At 49.2% G+C, this 24,621-nt stretch overlaps 1 protein-coding gene across 4 annotated transcripts in view; it reads left to right on the top strand.

Moving 5' to 3' along the window:
- ACAN (aggrecan) overlaps positions 1–24,621 on the top strand; it is a 44,151-nt gene that overhangs the window by 18,095 nt on the left and 1,435 nt on the right. For 2 of the 4 annotated variants that reach the window (XM_015291978.4, NM_001396162.1), the window contains exons 2-17: positions 341–417; positions 981–1,352; positions 2,023–2,197; positions 2,460–2,587; positions 3,175–3,471; positions 5,505–6,017; positions 6,544–6,718; positions 7,263–7,390; positions 7,506–7,799; positions 8,279–8,473; positions 9,483–12,698; positions 20,232–20,345; positions 22,476–22,634; positions 22,853–22,935; positions 23,269–23,413; positions 24,282–24,464. In XM_015291978.4, the coding sequence (XP_015147464.2) occupies positions 348–417; positions 981–1,352; positions 2,023–2,197; positions 2,460–2,587; positions 3,175–3,471; positions 5,505–6,017; positions 6,544–6,718; positions 7,263–7,390; positions 7,506–7,799; positions 8,279–8,473; positions 9,483–12,698; positions 20,232–20,345; positions 22,476–22,634; positions 22,853–22,935; positions 23,269–23,413; positions 24,282–24,464 (6,247 nt within the window). In that variant the 5' untranslated portion in view covers positions 341–347. The remainder of the gene's footprint in view (positions 1–340; positions 418–980; positions 1,353–2,022; positions 2,198–2,459; positions 2,588–3,174; positions 3,472–5,504; positions 6,018–6,543; positions 6,719–7,262; positions 7,391–7,505; positions 7,800–8,278; positions 8,474–9,482; positions 12,699–20,231; positions 20,346–22,475; positions 22,635–22,852; positions 22,936–23,268; positions 23,414–24,281; positions 24,465–24,621) is intronic. The other 2 variants (XM_040706200.2, NM_001396161.1) reach the window with 1 other exon arrangement.

Here is a 24,621-nt window from a genome sequence, read left to right as displayed (position 1 = left end):
TTTATTGTATGGGGTTACAATGCCTAGAATTGCATCCTATGGATTCTTTATATCAATTCAGGATCCATTTGCATTTAAGTCTATGTATGCTGTCACTGCTCCGAGTGGAACTAAAGCATTGTTACCTTTGGTTTTTCTACCATGTTTTCCCTTTAAGGTGTACAAAATGCATCCAAACATCTGGCCCCAGAGCCATGTTGGTTTGGATGCTGCTCAAGGGCAGCTCCTCCTGCGAGCTGATGCTGAAAGCATTGCCCTGCCCCACTGCATCACCTACAGCTCCTCTCTACACAAACATACAGCTGTTATAAACCCTTTTTCCCTGTGTTGTTCCTGGCAGGTAAACTATGACCACTCTACTACTAGTGTTTGTGTGTTTGCAAGCCATCACCACAGCTGCCTCCGCAGAGCTCTCAGGTACGTGCTGCAGGGTGTGAGGAGTCAGCACTGAGCAAGGTGCTGCACACTGGTCCCATCACCAAATGGGGGCATCCCTAGGTGTGCCCAAGACTTGCTCTATGTATGCACGAGGCCCTTCTTTGGGTGGGTGTGATGCCACCATCTGTCACCTGTTCCATCATCATCTGTTACTGTGTTTGAGAGGATGGGGAGACAGTTCAGCCAAACAAGGGTTTATGGGGAAGTCAAGGGAATTTCAGCATTCCCCCTTTCTTCTGCCCTATCAGCTGTGATCTCACGTTGTGGACAGCAGCCACACTGCACGTAGGCCCCTTCACTCCATTCATCCCCACATTTGGCACTGCTCCCAACTCCCACACGCAACCATGGAGCAAGGGTAATTGTTGTAACCTCTATTTCTGCAAGGCTTTTTCAGCAGATTATGCAAAAAGGCCACACTTGAGAATGTAGGTGTAGGAGGCTTTCAAAGCAGATAGAGGCACTGTAGCACATGGAAGCGCTGGATATTTAGGATGAAGTGCATTGCTGATGTAACCCTCGCTTTGTTTGGGAACTGGCAGACAGTAGCGATGGCCTGGAAGTGAAGATACCTGAGCAGTCTCCCCTGCGTGTTGTCCTGGGAAGCTCCCTGAACATCCCCTGCTATTTCAACATCCCAGAGGAAGAGGACACCAATGCTCTGCTGACCCCCCGGATCAAATGGAGCAAGCTTTCCAATGGAACAGAGATTGTCTTACTAGTGGCCACCGGTGGGAAGATCCGGCTCAATGCAGAGTACAGAGAGGTGATCTCCTTGCCCAATTACCCTGCCATCCCCACTGATGCCACCTTGGAAATCAAGGCGCTGAGATCCAACCACACTGGGATTTATCGCTGTGAAGTGATGTATGGGATTGAGGACAGACAAGACACCATAGAGGTCCTGGTGAAAGGTGAGACCCTGATTTTGCTGCTGCCTCCCAGGATGTGGCCTGGGCAGAAAGGAGAGAAGGTGCTGCTCTCTTCATAAGCACCAGCCCTTTTGGTCAGGTCACACAGGGCCATGTGCAGGTGAGCACAAGCCATGGGCCGAGCATTTATTCCAGCAGAGTAAACAAAACAGTAGAATGACTCATGGTAGAATATGATGCCAATAAGCTGACTCTTCTGACAGAAGGTGAGTTACAGAGATGGCAAGATGATGTCTTGGCAGGAGGTGGAGCTGGATATGCTGGGCCATTGCTCAGAGGAGTGAATCAGGAGCAGGGCTAGTGCAAAGCCTTTTGATTCTTCCAAATATTCCAGGAGAAGGGATGCCCTCAGCTGGAGAATTGGTCTGTTCTGGAATTTTTTTCCCCAAAGCTCACTCTATTAATAAGTGGGTAAAATAAGTAAAGTTGAGGTTCCTACAATCCTTACCTTTATCAAGGGTTTTGCTTTCAGTGCAGGCCAGGAAGACAGCATTTAGAAGTCACCATTTAGCTTAAGATGCTCAAACTTAGATAACCCGTACAAAGAACTCATTGTTTCTCTCCCCTTTCTTTGAATCCCTAACTCCTTTGGAGGGAAAGGGGCTGGTTGCTCTCCAGCAGACGTGTCCATGATGGCCATTGTGTTTTCCAGGCGTCGTGTTCCACTACAGAGCAATCTCCACAAGGTACACTTTGAACTTCGAGAGGGCAAAGCAGGCCTGTATCCAGAACAGTGCTGTCATTGCCACCCCTGAGCAGCTGCAGGCTGCCTACGAGGATGGGTACGAGCAGTGCGATGCCGGCTGGCTGGCTGACCAGACTGTCAGGTAAGGGGAGATAAAAGCCACTTTAGGGAAGGGTTATTGTAACAAAGCCACTGATGGAGGATGGTTGAGAAGCAGTTGGGAAATGCTAAGAAAATCCACAAGTGTGGCTCAACCACGCTGAGCCCTGTGTCCCCCATTAGTGGGCACCTTGGCCTCTGATGGCTTTGGCTGGTTCTCAGGTCTGTCACAGGGAAAGCAGGACGTTAGCTCCTCCAGCCCTGTGCTGCTGCCCCATCCTGCTTCTATGCACCTTGTCCCACAGGTACCCCATCCATCTGCCCCGGGAGCGCTGCTACGGTGACAAGGATGAGTTTCCAGGAGTGAGAACCTACGGTGTCCGTGAGACAGATGAAACCTATGATGTTTACTGCTATGCAGAGCAAATGCAAGGTGACTGGGGGGTTCTCACTGGATGCAGAAGCAGCCAATGCTTTGATTGTGCCTAATCCAGACAACAAGGCACAAATGACCTGAAAGATGACAATTTAAAGGTGGAAATCACATCCCCCAGCAAGGCCAAAGGTTCTCTACAGTCTTTTTGTAAGACCTTGAACAATTTTAGTGTTAAATGACTAATGCAGCATTGAGGGTGAAATTGGTCTAGCCTCCAACAGAGCCATGCTGTCCCACATGTCTCTGACCATCCATTCCAGGATGTGATTTCCAGAAGTGCCCACCACCCATGCTTACAACAGGAATCCATTACATTATTCAGCGCATCACAATTGAAATTGGCCTTTATCTTCCACTTGCCCTTTGACTCCAGATAGTTAAGTATGTCTTCCTCCAACTAATTTACTCCGTAAGACCCCCTTTATTCTGGTCTTTAGGGGTAATCACCAACACGAGGCTGCAGTTCAGCTGTAGGGCACAGGGCTTTTCATTTGATCCAGACTCGGGAGTGGGAAGAAGATGGAATGGGAATTGGGATTAAACTCAACAGCTAACCCACGTGCTAACGGATCGTGTGATTGCAGGCAAAGTCTTCTACGCCACCTCCCCCGAGAAGTTCACCTTCCAGGAAGCTTTTGACAAATGCCACAGCTTGGGAGCCCGCCTGGCCACCACGGGCGAGCTGTACTTGGCCTGGAAGGATGGCATGGACATGTGCAGTGCGGGCTGGCTGGCTGACCGCAGCGTTCGCTACCCCATTTCCAGAGCACGGCCCAATTGTGGAGGGAACCTGGTGGGCGTGCGGACCGTTTACCTGAACCCTGCCAACCAGACAGGGTACCCTCACCCCAGCTCACGCTACGATGCCATCTGTTACAGCGGTGAGTGCTCTGACTGATGTCTCTTTACTCACGCAAGCAAGGAGGAGCTCCTTGTCTGCAGCTAACTTAACCTGAAAATATCCCCCGTGCATTTTCGTCACAGTGCTCACCAGTGTTTTTCTGCTGTTTTGAATGGGGACTACTCCAATTTCTCTTTCAAAACCATTCACTAATGCAGTCTAGGAGCATGAATTAAATTAATTATAGTAATTCACACGGGCAGATGCTGGTCATTTTTCATCTCAGGCACTCCCAAGTAGTGGTTCGGTGTTTCTGGTCACTGCAGAGCAGCACAGAAGGCACACCAGTAAAAAAGACAGATCACAGCTGACTGTTTCACCTGCCCTCATTAGCCAGTGCCTCCAAACACTTGCACTGCTAGTCCCTCTGTATGATACTTACCTTTATGGTAGACCCTCTCCGAACCAAGGCAGAGAAGCTTCTCGCTTCTTTGATTTTTGTTTATTTCTTTATTTATTTTTGCAAAGGTACCTGATCTTAGCCTCTCATTCATGTATTCGTGTTCAGGTAGGAAATAAGGAGTCCCAGAAGTATATGGATGCCTGTCCAGGTAGCAGTTCAGGAGGTGTGGAACAGACCTCAGGTTCCTCCATGTAGAGGACTTTGAGTGCTGGAGATTGAAGCAAAGGGATAAGAGAACAGACCTGACCCTGTGTAGTGCTGTGATGCAGTGCAGGCACACGTCTGAGCGTCCATGCTGGGATAAATCAGAGTGCAGCAGCCTCTGGCAAAATCGTGCCTGGGAAGTGAAGAGTGTCCCTGCTACGCCCTTTCTCCTGCCTGCACTTTCTCCCTGCAGCAAGGAGAGGACAAAGCACAGCTGCACACAATCAGCTTAGGGCAGCCAGAGAGGACAGCATTCACGTAGGAGTCCATCTTTACAAAAATAATATGTTCTGAAAACCCTTTCATTCAAACCAATTGTGCCCAGATATATATGTGATCTGTGCATCAGGAGTACCGAGCATCTGTCCCTGTAAAACCTCTCAGGCTTCTTGGTATCCATCTCTGTGACCTGTGTTCCAACAACACAGCCTTCTGGTTATCTCAGGGCATTCATTCAAAATCGCTGAGTACAGCCAGTCCTTGCTTGAGCATCTCTGGCTAATTTATTGAATCCTTTAAGATCTGAGAGGTACTGGCTTAAATGAAATAGCAGGAAAATGGAATTGGAAATAAATAGAGTGGGGACAGCAGTATTATGGGCAAAGCCTGATGGCATCTTGTTAGCTCTCCCTCCCCAGCTGAGACCTGCCTCGCTGCATTGCCATCCCTCCCTGACCTGCTGAGTTCAGTGCTGCTCTTTAAGTCCCCATCTGCGGGCTGACCTGCTCAGTGGGATGTCAACAAGCATATTGTCCTAAGGGACATGACTCATGCAGAAAAGTGATTTGGGAGGGGGAAGGTGGGAGTAAAGCACTTGTTTAAGTTTGCTGCATTGAGTGGCCTCGGCTATCTCGGTGATGGAGGTAGCATGCTTTTATGTGATGAGTTCCTAGGTCCTCAGCTGAGCAGAGCAGGAGGGTAGTGATCCTGGTGTGACTTCACGCAGTTAGTATGAGGATCCCTGTGCCTTCCTCGGGCTCAGAGTTGCTGTAGAGGTTTTCCTTGCTCCCATGCCACCTTGAGTTCCTTGCGGCAGGCACTAGAGGTCAGTGCAGACTCGGATTTGGGCAGGGTGCTGCCCGGAACGAGGAGAAGGGGGAAAGCTGTCTGATTTTCCAGCTGTGGAGCTTGGGGTGAGTCATTGCCTCCCACTCATGGCTATCCAAGTCCAGGCTGGATGGGGCTTTGGCATCTTCATCTAGTGGAAGGTGCCTACAGCAGAGGGTCAGAACTAGGTAGTATTTTAAGGTCCCTTCCAACCCGAACCATGCTGTGATGCTGTGATTCCATGCCCTGCTGCCATTGGAGCCAGCAAGCTCTCATTTCCCCCTCCATGACAGCGCCAGCACTGTACGCCTTCCTGGACTGACCATATCCTGCAATCCTTGCTTTGTCTCCCAATGTAGGTGATGACTTCGAGGCTCTGGTCCCAGGGCTGTTCACTGACGAGGTTGGGACTGAGCTGGGCAGTGCTTTTACCATACAGACCGTCACACAGACTGAGGTGGAGCTGCCCCTGCCACGCAATGTCACAGAAGAGGAGGCCCGTGGCAGCATCGCTACCCTGGAGCCCATGGAGATCACAGCCACCGCCACTGAGCTGTATGAGGCCTTCACCGTCCTGCCTGACCTCTTTGCCACCAGTGTCACAGTAGAGACAGCTTCCCCAAGGGAAGAGAACGTGACCAGAGAGGAGATCACAGGGATATGGGCTGTGCCTGAAGAGGTCACTACATCGGTCTCAGGCACTGCTTTCACCACCGGAATGGCAGAGGTGAGCTCAGTGGAAGAGGCCATAGCAGTGACTGCCACACCAGGACTGGAGTCTGCCTCTCCATTCACCATAGAAGATCATCTTGTGCAAGTGACAGCAGCCCCTGATGTTGCCCTCCTCCCCAGGCAGCCCATTTCCCCCACTGGTAAGTCACCAGCACTCTGAAAAGCCTGAAGATCGTCTCAAAATAGTCTGATCTTCTGCCAGTACAAAGGGCATCCAGATCTCTAGGGGTGTATAGGCCTGTTTGGGTGCTTGGAGTCACAGGCTGAATGCTTCCACTATGGGTGGGATGGAAGGGCCTTGGAGGGAGTGGGGCTGTGGGTTTCTTTATCATGAGCAGGATGGGGATCAATTGTCTGATGCCTGGGGCTGCAGTGGTGGTACTCTGCATTCCCTTGTGCATCTAGGGAGGGGAAAGTCAAGGGAACTAAGTCCCACAGGAAGGCTGTAGAGATGCCCAGACCGTCACCCTGTAATGCAGCAGAGCTCAGTGAATGAGGGATCTCCATCCAAGTGAGTCTGCAGGAGTGATCCTTGCATTTCTGTTGGGAAATAGGATCTTCTGTTGGGAAATAGGATCTTCTGTTGGGAAATAGGATCTATCTGGTGACACATCTCAGTTTGGGGGTTCCTAATGCTCTGTTACACCATGGTTCCTCTTCCCTCAGGTGTGGTGTTCCACTACCGTGCTGCCACCAGCAGATACGCCTTCTCCTTCATCCAAGCCCAGCAGGCCTGCCTGGAGAACAATGCCGTTATTGCCACTCCCGAGCAGCTCCAGGCTGCCTACGAGGCTGGCTTTGATCAGTGCGATGCCGGCTGGCTGCGGGACCAGACGGTCAGGTAAAGCCGTATCGATGAAGGGAATACATCTCTGTGAAATGACTGTTTAGCCATGAACGATGGATGCCCCATCCTTGGAGACATCCAAGATCAGGCTCTGAGCACCTGATCAGCTGTAGGTGTTCCTGTTCAGTGCAGAGGAGTTGGACTAAATGACCTCTAAGGGTCCCTTCCAGCTCAGACCATTCTATGGGCTTGAGGCTTCCCTCTGCTCTGTGCTGCTGCTCTATTTCTCTGCAGCTAAAGTTGTCTCATCATATAGTGGCCAATAGACCTATTCTTCTCAGTCTGTTCTATTCTTTTCCTAATCTGTGTGATTAGTGATAACTTTCACAGTGAGCTGACATGTATGAAAAAATGGAGGAAAGTTTGCATCCACTGCCCCAAGCTGTAAGAGCACATTAAATTTGTTTCCAAGTCATGCTGGGGTTACTGAGCACCTCTAAATGTGAAGATACGATGTCCTGTTCCCAAGTATGCTGAGACCCTTCAACCCAGAGTACATAAAGCTGACCGTGGGTCACCTCCTCTCTTCTTTTGTCAGGTATCCCATTGTGAATCCCCGCAGCAACTGTGTAGGAGACAAAGAGAGCTCCCCAGGTGTGCGGTCATACGGCATGCGCCCGGCCTCAGAGACCTACGATGTGTACTGTTACATCGACAGGCTAAAGGGTATGTCCTCCCCCTTCGTCCATGTGTGGGTAACAGCACTGCTGGGCAGGCACGCTGCAGGATGCCAGAGGTGGTGAGGTTCAGACTCACGCTTGTCTTATCTTTCGGCCCGCAGGTGAGGTGTTTTTTGCCACCCAGCCAGAGCAGTTCACCTTCCAAGAAGCCCAGCTGTACTGTGAAAGCCAAAATGCCACGCTGGCCTCTGCTGGGCAACTCCACGCTGCCTGGAAGCAGGGCCTGGATAGGTGCTACCCTGGGTGGCTGGCCGACGGCAGCTTGCGGTACCCCATTGTGAGCCCCCGACCTGCCTGCGGGGGGGATGCACCTGGTGTGAGGACCATCTACCAGCACCACAACCAGACGGGCTTCCCTGACCCTCTGTCACGGCATCACGCTTTCTGCTTCAGAGGTACTGTCCCATCCTTCCTCCCTGGGGAACGGGGTTTTGCAATGGGAGCATGGGTGCATCAGGGTCCTACTAAGGGCTAAGTGGGATTCAACAAAGCCTTGCTTCTTCTGGGACCTCTGAAGCACATCCTCATAACTGTGTGTTTACTTTATTGACTTGATAGTATGGCTTGGGTTGGAAGGGACCTCAGCAATCATTCACTTCCAACCGCCCTGCCACAGGCCGGATTGCCACCCACTAACTCAAGCACTAGATCAGGTGGCCCGGGGTCCCATCCAACCTGCCCTTCATAATGTCTCAGAGGGAAAATCTCACCCAGTTCACTCTGCCTCCACTTCTCTGCTCAGCTTGTCTCCCAGTATCGGGAGGTCAGCATACCTTTGCACCATGGCCTATTTTGGTAACTGGGTCACTTATGAAGCTGCTTCATCTTGGACTATGAACTCTTGGACACTCCATCCCATGTCTTTCTATTCCAGCTCTGCCATCCGTAGTGGAGGAGGGGGTGACCTCACTCTTTGAAGAAGAGGTGATGGTAACCCAACTGATCCCTGGAGTGGAAGGAATACCTTCTGGGGAGGAAACAACTGTGGAGACAGAGCTTTCCTCTGAGCCTGAGAATCAGACAGCCCAGGGAACGGAGGTCTTCCCAACTGACGTATCACTGCTCTCAGGTGGGTCAAGCACTGCATCTTTGAGTCATGATTGGTACTGTTGTCAAAGCAGCGCACTCCTAAAATAAACTGACTGTGTCCTTGCTGAAGAGTGGGCCTTCCAAATGCAGCTGAGGAGGAGGGTGGAATCCCAGAGGGCTCTCTTCATTGGAGTTAGCTTTTCATGTAACAGCTTCAGGTGCGTTTCAGAGGAGACTGCTGGCAAGTGCAGAGACACTCAAGACACACAGTGCTCCTTAGGGACACGTCATCCTCCACAGGCTAGCCTAAAATGGAGGCAATGGGACGGGAAGGGCGTGCTGAGTCTCAAAGCAAGTGTGGGACCAAGGAACTTCAGTTATTTAAACTGAAGGAAGGACTTCTTGCTCTGCTGGTTTTGCGTATTGTTGTGGAACAGGCTGTGAACTGATATGCAGTCCCACTCAGAGAACTCTTCTTTTGTGTTTGTTTTGTGTTTTTCACCTCCTTAGCAAATTAGTTGTGCACACAGGTACAACAGGAGGAGCTACACAGGTATATAGAATTTTTTGCTGCGTGACCAGCTGTGCTACCAGAATGGCACTGGCCAGCATAGCTGTTGCAGACCAACATTTACATTGCCAGGGCATCTCACAAAATATGTTGTTGTATGTCCAGGAGGCAGCCTAGAAACTGACCCCAGGTCATGCACGGCCAGGGGACAGAGCCAAGATGTGCTCAGGGCAGCACCAAACCTCTTCTCTTCCACGTGTCCAAGGAAACTGTATCTTTATTTTGGCTCCTGGGAATTAGTGTCACTGCTGCCATTGTCCCATGCCAGAAGTTGATACAGTCTATCAGTTTCCCAGCAATTTGTATGTAACAGTTAAGACATTATCCTCATTAACAAATTTGAGGGCATCAAAGGATTTCTCCCAGAGCCCTTTATCCCAAATGTGATGTTATTAGATGTCAGTTTGGAGGTAAATTAGGAAATTGTTAATATTAACTAGTTGTCCTATTTCCCTCTCTTTGTTCCCTGCTTTTCCAGCGAGACCATCTGCTTTTCCTCCAGCTACTGTAATACCAGAGGAAACAAGTACCAATGCTTCCATCCCCGAAGTGTCCGGAGAGTTCCCTGAGTCTGGAGAGCACCCAACCAGTGGCGAACCTTCAGCATCTGGAGCCCCAGACACGAGTGGAGAACCAACTTCCGTAGGTTTTGAACTGAGTGGAGAGCAATCCGGGATTGGAGAAAGTGGATTACCATCTGTAGACCTGCAGAGCAGTGGCTTTGTACCTGGAGAAAGTGGCCTTCCCTCAGGGGATGTGAGCGGGTTGCCTTCTGGCATTGTTGATATCAGCGGCTTGCCTTCTGCAGAGGAAGAGGTAACGGTGTCTGTTTCGAGGATACCAGAAGTTAGTGGAATGCCATCTGGAGCTGAAAGCAGTGGTCTGCATTCTGGATTTAGTGGAGAAATCTCTGGCACTGAGCTTATCAGTGGCCTGCCATCTGGAGAGGAAAGTGGGCTCGCCTCTGGTTTTCCCACCATCTCCCTCGTGGATTCCACTTTGGTGGAGGTTGTAACGGCAGCACCGGGACGGCAAGAGGAGGGAAAAGGATCAATTGGAGTCAGTGGTGAAGAAGAGCTGTCAGGGTTTCCGTCTGCGGAGTGGGACAGCAGTGGGGCCAGAGGGCTGCCCTCGGGAGCTGAAACCAGTGGGGAGCAATCCGGGGTGCCCGAGCTCAGTGGGGAGCATTCCGGGGTGCCTGGGCTCAGTGGAGAGCCTTTTGAGGTGCCTGAGCTCAGCGGGGAGCATTCCGGGGTGACTGAGCTCAGTGGAGAACATTCTGGGCTGCCTGAGCTCAGTGGAGAGCCTTTTGGGGTGCCTGAGCTCAGCGGGTTTCCCTCCGGACTGGACATCAGTGGGGAACCATCTGGAGCACCCGAGGTGAGCGGCCCGGTGGACGTGAGCGGCCTTACCTCTGGTGTTGATGGAAGTGGTGAGGTCTCAGGCGTTACCTTTATAAGCACCAGCCTGCAAGAAGTGACAACCCCGTCAGTTGCAGAAGCAGAAGCAAAAGAAATTCTAGAGATCAGTGGACTGCCTTCAGGAGAGACATCAGGCATGGTGTCTGGGAGCTTAGATGTCAGCGGTCAGCCTTCGGGACACATAGACTTTGGTGGGAGCGCTTCTGGAGTGCTGGAGATGAGCGGATTTCCAAGCGGAGCGGTTGAGAGCAGTGGAGAAGCCTCTGGGGTTGAAGTCACCAGTGGCCTCGCGTCTGGAGAGGAAAGTGGGCTCACCTCAGGCTTTCCCACCGTGTCTCTCGTGGATACCACGTTGGTAGAAGTTGTAACGCAGACATCAGTTGCTCAAGAGGTGGGAGAAGGACCATCTGGGATGATAGAAATCAGTGGATTTCTTTCTGGAGACAGAGGAGTATCTGGAGACGGGTCTGGAGCTGTGCAGTCTAGTGGGCTTCCTTCAGGAACAGGAGACTTCAGCGGAGAGCCATCCGGGATCCCGTATTTCAGCGGAGACATTTCTGGAGCCACAGATCTAAGCGGACAACCTTCCGCAGTGACTGATATTAGTGGGGAGGACTCGGGACTTCCAGAAGTCACTTTAGTCACATCCGATTTAGTAGAAGTTGTGACAAGGCCAACAGTTTCACAGGAGCTGGGTGGGGAAACAGCTGTGACGTTTCCCTATGTCTTTGGGCCAAGTGGTGAGGGCTCTGCATCTGGAGACCTGAGTGGGGGAGCATCTGCAGAAGGTGGTATAGAAACATCAACAGCTTATGAAATCAGTGGTGAGAGCTCTGCCTTCCCTGAAACGAGTATAGAAACATCCACAGATCAAGAAATCAGTGGGGAAGCATCTGCATACCCTGAGATTAGCGTAGAAACATCCACGCATCTGGAAACCAGTGGGGAAACATCTGCATACCCTGAGATTAGCACAGAGACGTCCACCATTCAGGAAGTTAGTGGGGAAACGTCTGCCTTTCCTGAAATTAGCACAGAAACATCCACAATACAAGAGATCAGTGGGGAAACATCCGCATTTCCTGAAATTAGAATAGAAACATCCACCTTTCAAGAAATCAGTGGGGAAACGTCCGCATTTCCTGAAATTAGAATAGAAACATCCACGAGTCAAGAAGCCCGCGGCGAAACGTCTGCGTTTCCCGAGATTACCATAGAAGCCTCCACAGTCCATGAAACCAGTGGAGAAACATCTGCCTTTCCCGAAATTAGCATAGAAACGTCCACAGTCCATGAAACCAGTGGAGAAACATCTGCCTTTCCCGAAATTAGCATAGAAACATCCACAGTCCATGAAATCAGTGGGGAAAGTTCTGCCTTTCCTGAAATTAGAATAGAAACATCCACGAGTCAAGAAGCCCGGGGTGAAACATCTGCGTTCCCTGAGATTACCATAGAAGCCTCCACCATTCAAGAGATCAGTGGAGAAACATCTGCATTTCCTGAAATTAGCATAGCAACTTCCACCGTCCGTGAAATCAGCGGCGAAACGTCTGCCTTTCCTGAAATTAGAATAGAAACATCCACGAGTCAAGAAGCCCGGGGTGAAACATCTGCATTGCCTGAGATTACCATAGAGACATCCACTGTCCATGAAACCAGTGGGGAAGCGTCTGCCTTTCCTGAAATTAGCATAGAAACTTCCACAAGACAAGAAGCCAGGGGTGAAGCATCCGCCTACCCTGAGGTTAGCATAGAGGCATCCACAACTCAAGAAGTAAGTGGGGAAAGTTCTGCCTTCCCTGAAATTAGCGTAGAGACATCCACAAGTCAGGAAGCCCGCGGTGAAACATCTGCCTTTCCTGAGATTGGCATAGAGACATCCACAGCCCACGAAGGCAGTGGGGAAACTCCTGGGCTGCCTGCTGTTAGCACTGACACTGCTGCCACGTCTCTGGCCAGTGGTGAGCCCTCCGGTGCTCCTGAGAAGGAAACTCCCGACACAACATCACATCTGATCACGGGCGTTTCAGGGGAAACCTCTGTCCCAGATGCTGTAATCAGTACCAGTGCTCCAGATGTTGAACTAGCGCAGGAACCCAGAAACACTGAAGAGACTCAGCTTGAAATAGAGCCCTCCACTCCTGCGGCATCTGGACAAGAGACAGAAACAGCTGCTGTCCTCGACAATCCCCATCTGCCAGCCACTGCTACTGCTGCCCTGCATCCAGCCTCCCAAGAAGCAGTAGATGCACTGGGACCCACTACAGAAGGTACTGTGCCTTCTCCCAGCCCTAACACACCAAGGAAGGGAAAGGAGGGAGGGGGTACATCTCCTCCTGCCTGCCCATGGCAGTGCTGAGGCCCAGCCCAGGGGAAGCACCAGGAGGTGCACGGGGACCTTCCCCGGCTGCAATGTGGCAGCAGGCATTGACTGCTCCTCCCAGCTGCTGCTCCTGGTGGAGCTGGCACCTGCTAGGAGCGTGACCGGGCATCACCTACCTGTACCCCTGGGTTATATGGGTGATGGTTGGGATGTAGTTGACCTCTCCCCTCCGTGCTGCTGGAACAGGGGCTGGAAAAAGTGCACTCTGTGAATGACCAGTGAGAGCCACTGGGTGTGATATGTCAGTGGAAGGCACCAGGGCATTCACACCCTGTCTGAAATTGCTCTTAGCCATTGCTCTCATCTCAAGAAAACAACATTTTTTTTTTAATCATCATGTGAAAAGCAGAGCAAAGACAGCTCCACCCGCCTGAGACTTCCATCCTGGCTGGGAGATGTGGCTGGGAAGTTGGATCAGGCAGGCTGCAAGCCTCTGCCCTGCTTTGTTTCTCTCCATGATGTGCTGACTCGCTGCTGTGGGTGTTTCCAAGCTCTTGCTCCACAGCAGCCATCCATCAGCTGCTTTGCTGTGCCAAGGGGCTGAGAGGCACAAGCCAGCTAGGGACAGAGATCACTGCTCTCAGCCTTGTCACTGCTGAGTGCAGCATTTGCATTGAGCATGCTGCTCCCTGCAGCACAAATGGGCAAAATGCTCAAGACGATGCTCACAGCTTCTGGCAGCTGCGCTGATACGTGCGCTCCCTTCAGCCTGCCCCTTTTTGGTGCTTTAGCAAGGCTGGTTGCTGCCAAGTATAAACAGATACAATATTTAAATCTGAGTAACCTTGTATGGTGAAAATGCTTCATCAGCTTTCTGACAACACTCTACCAAGCAGTGCTTGCGTGCCATTCAGACGCTAGGATGCTACAATGAGAAGACAAGCAGGGACATTTTCATGCTTGCCAGCCACTTCTTAGCCAGGAAGGAGCCCAGTAATGCGGGATACCCCACAGCATCCCTGGCAATGGCTTGGTTTCACTTTGCTACAGCCAGGAGCAGGCTCTGGGGCACAGGCCCCACTGCAAAAGCATTCATCTTGTCACATAAACACACACTGGTGCTTTTAGGTGTCTCGTGGTTCTGTTCACATGGGCCATGTTGCAGAAATATAGCACAAAATGCATTTGCAGAGAGATCTGCTTCTAGCAAAAGCTGTATTCACTCCACTCCCTTCCCATGCTGCCTCCTGGACTGCTGCTTCCTGGTGAGCCCACACCACTAAGCACAGACAGATCTGGATTTGGTATGGGTCTGTAATGCAGGGCTCTGTGCTGCTCAGCCTGGTTTCTAGCTTTGTTACCATTCTCAAAATGTTTTGGGCAAGTCACTGCATTTCATTCTGCATCGTTTCCCTCTGGGAAAACAGGTGACCACAGCTCAGCCCTGCTTCCCACACATCCCATCTGTCTTTGCAGAAAGCCCCCAAAACCCTCCTTGCACCCCTCATGGGCTCTGCCCTTGGGCCATGCTTGCTGCCACGTCCTAGCCTGGAGGCAAAAACAAGTCAGAAGGACAAGGGGAAGGAAGGGAACCAGCCAACAAGGCTCAGCAAAATGAGAAAAAATTGGCCCCAAAGCGTTGTTTTATTTCACTGCTTATTCTTTTTATAAATTACCCACAAGGCTACTGCCAGATTCTTCAGAGCAGTTGTTAGCCAACATTCTTGTGAAGCGTTTTGAAAGAAAACCATGTGTTAGGGAGCTCATGTGTGAAGAAGTTGGAAAAATGTTCCAAAATTGGAATATGTTGTGTATTTGTGAGTCACGGGAATGGCAGTATAGCAGCTGGGGTTTCTTAACAGGTGATGGAGGTAAGTGATAACTGCACGAAGCTTAACTGTGGATTCCTTGTACACTAGGGATGGGCTTCAGAACACGTGCTTGGTTTTTGCTTCTCTGGAAGATAACCCAGGGTATGACAATTCTGTTGTCAATAAGCTTCTTTGCTGTAGTATTTCTTCAGCGTGAAATGCAGTCCAGGTCAGGGTTTGAACAAGGCTCATCCAGGCAGCAAGAAAGTGTTGCTGACTTTGAATGTGCAGCACCTCTGCACAGGGATGAGATTCCTCTATAAAAGTAGGGCACAGTGCTGATGAAGAAGAATAAAGAAGAAAAAGTATTCTCAGGTATCCTCTTCTGAAATCATCGCTCTTCAGAGTGACTGTGAACGCGAAAAGCCTATGAGGAAGAACCATGGGTTGGAACCTTGTGCTGTGCTCAGAGTTGTAGGGTGTTGTGGATGCTCATTAAATGCAGTGCGTTTTGACTACCACTGAGGCATGACCAAAGCTGTTTCAGCTCACAGAAGGAGCTCGGAGCTCAGAGCAGGGCATGCAGCTGCTGGGCTCCTGTCCTGCCATTTAAGCGTTCCAGTTAGATTCAGCAGTCTTTTTAGTGGGATGACTTCAGAAGAATTACATTTTTTTCTGTAGGCTCTACTTCTCTCTCAAAGACAAAGCCACAAGGACAAGAAGACTGGAGGTTAACACTTGGGATGCCAATATCTTTTAGTTTTTAACAAAATTGAAGGCTTTGCCTGCACGTGTCTTTGTCAGCAGCTGGATTCCTCCTTGACGGCAGGAAGCCTACAAGCCTACAGCATGAAGAAATGGCCGTAGACTTGGCTTCTCCATCTGGAGCTTTGCCAGCTCAGTGGGTCTTTTTGCTTCGGGTAACATTTGAAGACAAATAATTATTAACTGAGAAAAGCATGCTGGCGCTTCAGTGAAAGGCTGTGGTTCGGAGCACTCTGACCAGCCAATGTCTTAAAAACTTCACTCAAGTCAAGGGAAAAATAGAAATGTGCTGAAATGGCTGAAATTTGTGTTAAGTTTTGCTTGCCTCTGGTGAAAAGAACCGATGGAGTCTTCCACCAATGGCCCCAAAGCAGCTGAAGGTTAGAATCCAAGTGAGAAAAGGTATTGATGGAGTTTCCTCCTTCACATCCCAGAAATCCAAGGGATAGCCTTTTTTTTAATTCAAAAAGATCATACCAGAAGCAGCTTTGGCTTAATTAATATAGTTAATTCTTTTAGTAACTTAATTGCTCATCATAAGTCACTAGCTGGCTACATGATTTTTTATGCTGGTACTTCATTTAAAACGTGTAGGAATTGCTCTCCTCAGCTCCTCTTCTTCTCTCCTTGTAGGAGTCAATCAGTCCAATGGTTTTCTTCTCTATTTGAGTGATCTGTTCAAACTCCCCTGGAGACTCAGAAGGGCAAATTTAGCTTGTACCTGGCATTTAACCTCAGTCTCTAGAAGATAATGATGTAGCCAGCCTCTGAATCCCTGTTTGGATAATCACACTTGCAGGAAGGTCAATAAAGAAGGGGTGAGGAGCACACCAGGGACTGTTGTACATCCAGAAAATGCCTTGTGTTTCAGCCTTACATTTTCCTCTATGCAGAACAAAAGCAGGAATCCAAATCGTAGAGTATTCTTCTGAACTAGTTCCTCACAACGTGAGTAAAGCTAGAGTTTGCTCAGGGGGTGGGTGGTAGCACCCAGCCTGTCTGCAGTCTGCTTCTCCTCTGTAAGTGTGCTAAGCACAGAACTAACTTCATTTCTTGAGTACTTTTGCTATCGTGGATACAGGCTGTCACTGAGAGGAACACACAGATCGTATTGTTTTAAGGAACATTAGCACTGTTTCTAGTACTGTCTGCTGAGCTTGGGATGAAGGATTTTTAAAGTCTTCCCTTCTCTCTCACTGTGTGCTCACTGCTGCATGCCGTTTGCCTTCTGAGCAAAACCAGGACTGATCTATTTCTCTTCCATTTCTAAAGGATTTCTCTTTCCAATTTCCATGATCTAGTACAGCACATTGTCTTCAAAGGCACTGGGAGAATTCTTAGCTGTGTTTAGCTGCATCAAAAGAAAATAGTACTGACTAAATATAGTAAGTATCTGGCAGTGTAAGAGAAAGCTGAGGAAGCAAATGGTGTGAAGCAAATTCAAAGACTGCACTGTAACTCTGTAACTCCCCTTGCTTTTGCCAGCCAACAGTCTACAACTTCCAGATGCAAGACCCTATTTACATTAGAGGGTTTTTTTTGTTTTAATTTTTGGTTTCATTAATGGAAAATAATCCGAAAGTTAGCCCTTCGGTCCTGTTAGTAGTATAAAATGGGATCTGTTGTCACAATAGGTTTGAATAATCCTTTGTAACTTCTGAGTGATATTAACTGTGGTGCAAAGCATCTCCCAAAGAGCGCTTGATTTTGCATTATCCCTGAGAAGTGAGTTAATAATAAGTTCTAAGTGGGCTTCCTATTCTCGGCACTGAAAAGCATTTTCTTCCCTGTCCCTGTTTCAGAGCTGAAGCTCTTGAAAGCCAGGGCTGCCTCTGTTTTGCATCCCATGCCACGTCAGTTGTCCTTTGTTAGCACTGGGTAATAATAGCAGTAGTCTCTTCTCCTTGTTAGCTGATAAGCTCTTGAGCTGCACCTCAAAGCAGAGCTGACTTCTGAATGGCTGCTCACCCAAGCAAACAAGTAGCTCACTTACACGTAAGAATGTCAAACTCCCCCCTGCTGCAGGCTTTCCAGCTGCTGGGGATGGGCACAGTGACTTACTGACCTCACCCAGCCACAAACCCTCTGGAAGGGGATATGCTTATGGTATGTAAGAGGTTAAGAAGGAAGAACCAAGCATTGAGTGATAGATGGGATTTTTTTTAGTGGAGTTCTTACCTCCCGTAAATCCTATGGCTTTGATGTGATATCCTAGAAATACACACAAACCACCTTGCCACAGTTTCCAGAGGCAATGTGGCTGCCAATTTAAAGCTTACATTTGTAAAAGACCAGATTTTCTGGGAGGACCAGAATCAGCAACACTTCCTCCGGTCTGGCCAACATGCTTGAGTTTCCTTATATCTGCCTGGTAACTTGGTCGAGTTGTAGGTGTCCCTGTTCATTGCGGGGAGCTGGACCAGATGACCTTCCAACTCAAAGAACTCTATGATTGAGCATCCAGATGGAGATTCAGTCGCTGTCCCAACAGCACGTGGGCTGAAGGGGAGATTGGTGTGCTTAGAATGTCTTCTTTCCAGCCACTTACACCATTTTTATGGAAAAAAATACTGTCGCATTTGTATTTGCTGTCTGTTTTCAACACTACCGATGAGTATACTCTTCTTCTCTTTGTGTGACATGTACAAGTGTATTGTGTATGTATGTTGTATGCAGAGCTTTGTTTTTACAGCAGATATAGTATGTGAAGTCATATTATATACATTATCGGTAAAAGGAAATTCTCTTCCAGTGTTATTTCCCAGCTGGAGACTTGTGGAAACGAATTTGCATGCATGTGTCTGCTCCTTCTTCCTTCAGCAGCAGGGATGGCAGCTCCCAGTGGGTCCCATGCATCTCTGAAGAAACCTTGGATGCACCAAAACTCTACTCCACGTTGCTGAAGATGCCCAAAGACTCATTCTTCCCCACTAAATGTTCTGCTTTGTACGTGCTTTGTTCCCACCTCTGCAGTGTGCTTTCCTCTTGATGGAGCCTGATGGACAAAGAAGAGCCTTTCCTTCCTTGTTCAGCTGGAGCCCACTGGGATCAATGAAACATCTGCTGCCACTGCTGTTGGGAAGACCAGGGATCCTCTAGAGCTGTCATCATCCGGGAGGATATTTCATTTTCCTCTGTGTTTTCTGTCTCCTAAGAACTGCAAATGTCTCTACAGACAAGAGCCAACCAACTGCAGCTCCTCTCTCTTACCAGGCCCACAACCCCTCATACGTTCTGGGAAGTCTCAATGTATTTCATAACGTCATGGAAACGAGATCTCAAATTTTCTTTGCATTGTATTGAATATAGAAATCCAGAAAACTTTCATGATTATTTAGAAGGGCAATCCAGAGGAAGAAATTCCTTCTCTCAGTGAAGGGCTAACTGCAAAACTGGCATTAAGTGGTTCATCAACCATCTGAGGAACAAATATGTTGCTTACACTGATATAATCTTGAATAAAGAAGACAATTCTCATGCTCCAAAGCACAAACCAATTTGCCATCCAAGGTCAGGAAGAGTTTTTTACATCATTCAGGCACACTACAGAGCATGTCAGCTTTTAGTTGACACATCAGATATTGGCTGCTGAGCAACTAGACATTCACATCACTACTCTGCTCTGGTATTCCCAATAGCCAGCATGTTCATCATCTTTGAATGTTTCCTCACTAACCCCTCTCATCCACAAGGAGAGCATGGAGTATTAGTCAGCACTTTCACAGCATTCTATTTCTTCTGAGTGTAAAAGAATGAAACATTGTCTTGCATGAAGATCTAACCAATCTTTTAATATAACCTGCATGGGTGTCCACCCACTTTCTTCATTAGTCCTGTTTCTTGAGTTGAACATCTCTGAGATCCTTTCATTCTGAATGGTTTTCCTTCTGATTCAGCAAGTTCAGCAAGTAGGATTAGGGTTCAATCTGGAGACATACTAGAAGAAGACCTTTAATTCCAGCACAAACTAGATTTTCTAGTACATAGATCAAGCTTCCTACCTGTGACCTGCCTCTGTGCTTCCTTCATTCTTCCCCAAGATGACAGAGGATGGAAGTGCAATCAGATGATGGCATTTAGTACTCAGGCTTGTGCTAATTAGGGAGTTGAGAAACACTGAAGTGTTGGAGGTCCAATTCCTCCCATACCAACTTCTCTTCTCACCTCTGGGAAAGCAGAAAACATCTTAAGGGCTGCTCCAGATGGGAAAGTAGGAATAGTTTCCACCACCATGAGGGAATCAGCAGCTGAGAAAGATGCACAGCTTCTTCCAGTCCCATCACAAGCGAAAAAACAAGTAGTGTGGAGAGGTCCACTGCACTCCGGTGTTCTTCACCAAGGGAAAGGCTACCATAGTCTTTCTATGATCCTGAAAAGGAAAAAGCTGAACCACCTTTGAACCTGCTTCTTTTCTTTCCTGCACTTAGCTTCACTGAGATGAGATTTCTTACCCCAGGACTTCATCTGAATTATGATTAAGAAAAAACTGTCTCCAGCAATGCTAGTTGCGTGTCAGGGATCCATTTCAGAACGTTCTTCTGGTTGCGACCCAGCAGAAGCTGGTGTGTTCTGCCCACCAGGTAGATGGCGGACAAGGAAGTTTCCACAGCTGTCAAAATCACTGAGTGCTGTGTATTGGAAATGTCTTGCTGAGGTTGCTCTGATATCTCCTGAGTGACGTTCAAGCGCCAGGTGACATCAAAAGAATGTCTTCCTCATAGGGTGGGTTGGGTCTCTTGACTTCATTCCTCCAGCAGCAGCAGTGGCAGTGTGTTTTCAAATAAGACCTGAACAAGTTCTCCCAGAACAACCAATATTCCCTCCTAACCAAGCAAGGAAACAAGTTCTCCTCTTGGTGGAACTCTCTGCCCAGAGCCCTAATGGAAGCCCTTGATTTCTTGCAGACACTGATGAGTGCCACTCAAGCCCCTGTCTGAATGGAGCTACCTGCGTTGATGGCATCGACTCTTTCAAATGCTTATGCCTTCCCAGCTACGGAGGGGACCTGTGTGAGATCGGTACGGCCTACTCGGCTTCAGCTAATCTTACTAACAGCCTCATTACCTCCTTCCAGCCCTATCCCCAGAAAGCTGAGCCCAGGTGCTCCCATCAGCCCTGCCCTCATCTCGTTAGCTAACCTCTAACAGCAGCTTCCAACACAGTAGGGAAAAGCTTTGAGCCTTTTGCTTTCATATTCTGATTCATTCCTTCATCACAGCATTGTGTTCTCTGAGATTCCCAAGCAGGGACCTCTGGCGTCCTCTTCAGCTTTCTTGTTTGTGTCCAGCTTCTCTGGTGAAGCTGCACGCAGGCTGTGATGGTGTTGATCGCTGCATCTTTGGATCAAGGGTCTTTCTGTTCATCTGTGACAGTAGGGAAACATCTGAGCACATCTCCACCCCAGGCAAACTTTCTCTGCTAGACTGGAATTTCACGGAAGGGTGCTTCAACTGAGCCATGTAAAAATGATTGTGTTTCGCTCTGTGAAGAAGCCTCCTTCACTCCAGGAATCTCCACCGATGTGACACAGCATGACATTTCTGTCATCTCTTCAACGTGGCTTCCTGTGGTAAAGCCAGCAGGGAATGTGTATCTGAGAAAACATGAAGTGACCTACTTTTACTTCAAAATGAGGCGCACTCTGACCTGCACTAATACTTCTTTTTGTTTCTGCAAGGGGAAAAAAAAGCATTTTTTTGTTCTTAAAACTGATGAAAGGCCAAACTTCTGTCAGCTGAACTGAGAGGAAGGTCCCCTGCCTTGCTCAAACAAGAGGAATAAGTTGCATTTCTTACTCACCTTGACACAAGTCACGCTAATGTGCATTGGGTTTTTCTTCATCTTTCTCTGCATCTCTCTTTCTGCTTTAGGTATGAGCGTACAGAATAGACCGTAAAAAAGACTCAGGATTTTTGCACCATTAGGGCAGGAATGGTGCCGTCTTTATGTCTCTTTGTCAACGCAACTTAATCAGCCTCTGATTTACCCATCCCTGCTGCCTTCTGTTCTGCCAGAAGACTCCTACCCTGCAGCTGCTCATGACCTTGTTTGGTCCAAGCAAGACTTAATTTTCTCTTTTCTCTCTTCTATGATTTATGGGTTCATAATGCCTGCATCCCATGGTCTGGGTGATACAAGGAGAAAGAAAGGACCCAAATTCAGTGGTGAATGTAATTCTTTATTACTGCTGTGAGGCAGATCTTCCTTTCCCTAATATCTATCAGTCTTCAGGACACTGCAGGAGTCACGACGACAGTGTCCCTACCAGGACACGAGGTTTTTGATGGTATTTACCAGTGTGATTGCCTAGAGCTTCAACTACTTCCAGATATTCCATTTGATCTGTTAGAAAGCACAGAATACATCTAAATGCCTCACCCAGCTACCAGCCCTCCCAACACCTGTGGAGCATCTGCAGTCTCCAGTTGGAAGAAGACCAGAAGGGCAGGTCAGAGGGAATTTGTGTTACTGAAGGCAACAGTGCTTTGACCTACCAAGATTAACAACGGAAGAAAGAAACTGAGCACAGAAAACCCTACTGTAAAGGGAGGGAGGCATGAGGTCTGATGGAATCTCACCCCAAGAGCAGCGAGTTCCTGCTCACATCTCTTTGTTCCCATCTTGGTAGGGTTGCTTTTCTTCCAAACCCAGAACCACAGCAACGAATGTGACCGCTCATCCTGGGCTCTCACCCCTCGATTCCTTTTTGATGTACGAATGTCGATTCTGGCATGGAGGTTCAGGTTTCGAAGACACTTTCCAAAGCAACAAAACTCTGCAGGAGAAAAAAAAAAAAAAAAAAGAGGGTTGTTGCTTTGGTCAGATCCTCAAAAATAGTCGAGGAAAACAAATGGGGATGGAATTGCTCCAGAATAACTCTATGTCATTTGAGTTTTCCAATAGCACTCGTCACTTTATGGCAAGCATGGGATCTTCAGCATAGGCTTCCCTCTCTTCTGCGTTTGTCTTGGGTGCCTTCTGACCATTTCCCCTGGGATGCCATGCAGATAACACTGTCAGGTTTTGCTTTTTAGTGGAGGTGACCATGTGTTGTCCTGTGCCACAGGTGTGTGAGCTGCCAAGAGGTGAGTTGGAAAGCTGTCAGACATTGCACCAACTCCTTTTCAACCTTCCTTTGTGTGTTTCAGACCTGGCAAACTGTGAGGAAGGCTGGATCAAGTTCCAGGGCCACTGCTACAGGCACTTTGAAGAGAGGGAGACGTGGATGGACGCAGAGTCCAGGTGCAGAGAACATCAAGCCCACCTGAGCAGCATCATTACTCCAGAGGAACAAGAATTTGTGAACAGTGAGTGTTGGGGGCTGCCTGGGGGACATGAGAACAGGGAGGGGTCCATCCAGTGGTCTCCAAGTTTACGGTGGAGATCTTTGTCCAAAATAATGTAAAAAGCATATGCTAAATGACCACAGGGCTCCAGGTGCAGAAGAGCTGAGCTGGCAAAGTGATGCCTGCGCACAGCATGGTGAGCCAGCACCTATACTTCTATCCCTGTTCTGCTTTCCCAGGCCATGCACAAGACTATCAGTGGATCGGCCTCAGTGACAGAGCCGTGGAGAATGATTTCCGCTGGTCTGATGGACACTCGCTGGTGAGTAAGTGGGACGGACCCAGTCCTCAGCCTGGGGCAGGGGAAGTGGTGTTCTTGGTGGGAGGAATGGTGCTGGGGACAGAGCCCTCGAGTGACACGGTGAGTGCTCGGATAAGGTGTGAAGGCAGCCCTCAGCTAAATGGTTTCTCCTGGTTTTAACCAGCTCTGGTGAAACCACACCTGACCAGAGGCTGAGCTCCATGGCACCGTGGCCATAGGCATATCGCTGGAGTAGCAGTGCAGGTAGCTGTGGTCTCTGCAGGTAGAGGCAGGAGGAGACACAGAGGAGGGAAGGAGAGTGGGGACTCAGCCTCAGGTGTTCTCTCCCTCCAGCAATTTGAGAACTGGCGGCCCAACCAACCTGACAACTTCTTCTCCGCGGGCGAGGACTGCGTTGTGATGATCTGGCATGAGCAAGGCGAATGGAACGACGTCCCCTGCAACTATCACCTGCCTTTCACGTGCAAGAAGGGAACAGGTGAGCCCCTGCTGTGCACCAGCAAGATGGGGACGATTCCATCAGTGGCTGTGGGGTTGGGACATGAGGGGAGTGAGCCCTTGTTCTGCCACTGAGCTCTTTGGAAGTACCAGCCCCATGTTCAGCCAGGAAAGTTCATGCTGTAAGACTGCCTCCCCCCGAAGTTTGTGTGAACTTAGGTTTCTTTAAACTTCTTTAGCAACAGTGCCTTTTTTATAGTATCTCCACCTATTCCCCTCCGAAGGGAACACTCTCCCCATTCTCAGCTTATTCTCTAGCCCTGGGTCTGACTGATGGATGTTATAAAAGCTTGAGGGGTGGCACCTGCCCACGTGGGTCCCAGAAACAATCTGGATCAGAAATATCATTCCAGCAGGGGAATAACGAGGGAGGGCATCACTCCCACCACATCTCAGGCAAAGTGGTTGCATCTTTCCACCCCATCAGTGGCCTCACCTGAAGGACAGAAGGAGCGGCCATCACCCACCTACAGACATAGAACCATTATGTTTAGAAAAGACCACTAATATCACCGAATCCAGCCATCAACCCATCCCCACTGTGCCCTCAGTGCCACATCCCCATGGTTCCTGAACACCTCCAGGGATGGTGACTCCACCACCTCCCTGGGCAGCTGTGCCACTGCATCACCACTGCATTCTTCTTTCTGAGAAGTCTTTCCTAATATCCAACCTGAACCTCCCCTGGTGCAAGGCAGTTGCAAGTTGAATGCCTCCCCTTGAGGCCATTCCCTCTTATCCCCGTGGGGCAGCACAGGAGAAGCAGCAATGGGGCTGGCGGGTTGGGAGCTGCCTGCCCAGCTAACAGGGGTTCTCCATCTCTTATTGTCTTTGCCCATCTCCCGCAGTTGCCTGTGGGGACCCACCTGTAGTGGAGAACGCGCGGACCTTTGGCCGGAAGAAGGACCGCTATGAGATCAACTCCCTGGTGCGGTACCAGTGTGACCACGGCTACATCCAGCGCCACGTGCCCACCATCCGCTGCCAACCCAACGGGCACTGGGAGGAACCGCGGATATCCTGCACAAACCGTACGTCTCAGCCATCCCGGTCCCAATAATCCACACCTGTGAGATGGTGGAGAGGGATGCCCTTGGCCAATATTTTCCCCCCAGCTCCCCTCTGGGGATGTGGGTATTCAAGGTGCTGGATCCATGCAGCTGGGAGGAATGGGAATCTAATTAATCA

Source organism: Gallus gallus, chromosome 10 (genome assembly GCF_016699485.2).
Source record: "Gallus gallus isolate bGalGal1 chromosome 10, bGalGal1.mat.broiler.GRCg7b, whole genome shotgun sequence".
In the NCBI taxonomy this organism is placed as follows: Eukaryota; Metazoa; Chordata; class Aves; order Galliformes; family Phasianidae; genus Gallus; species Gallus gallus.
Note: the sequence above shows the minus strand (reverse complement) of the source record. Positions and strands in the feature narration are given on the sequence as shown.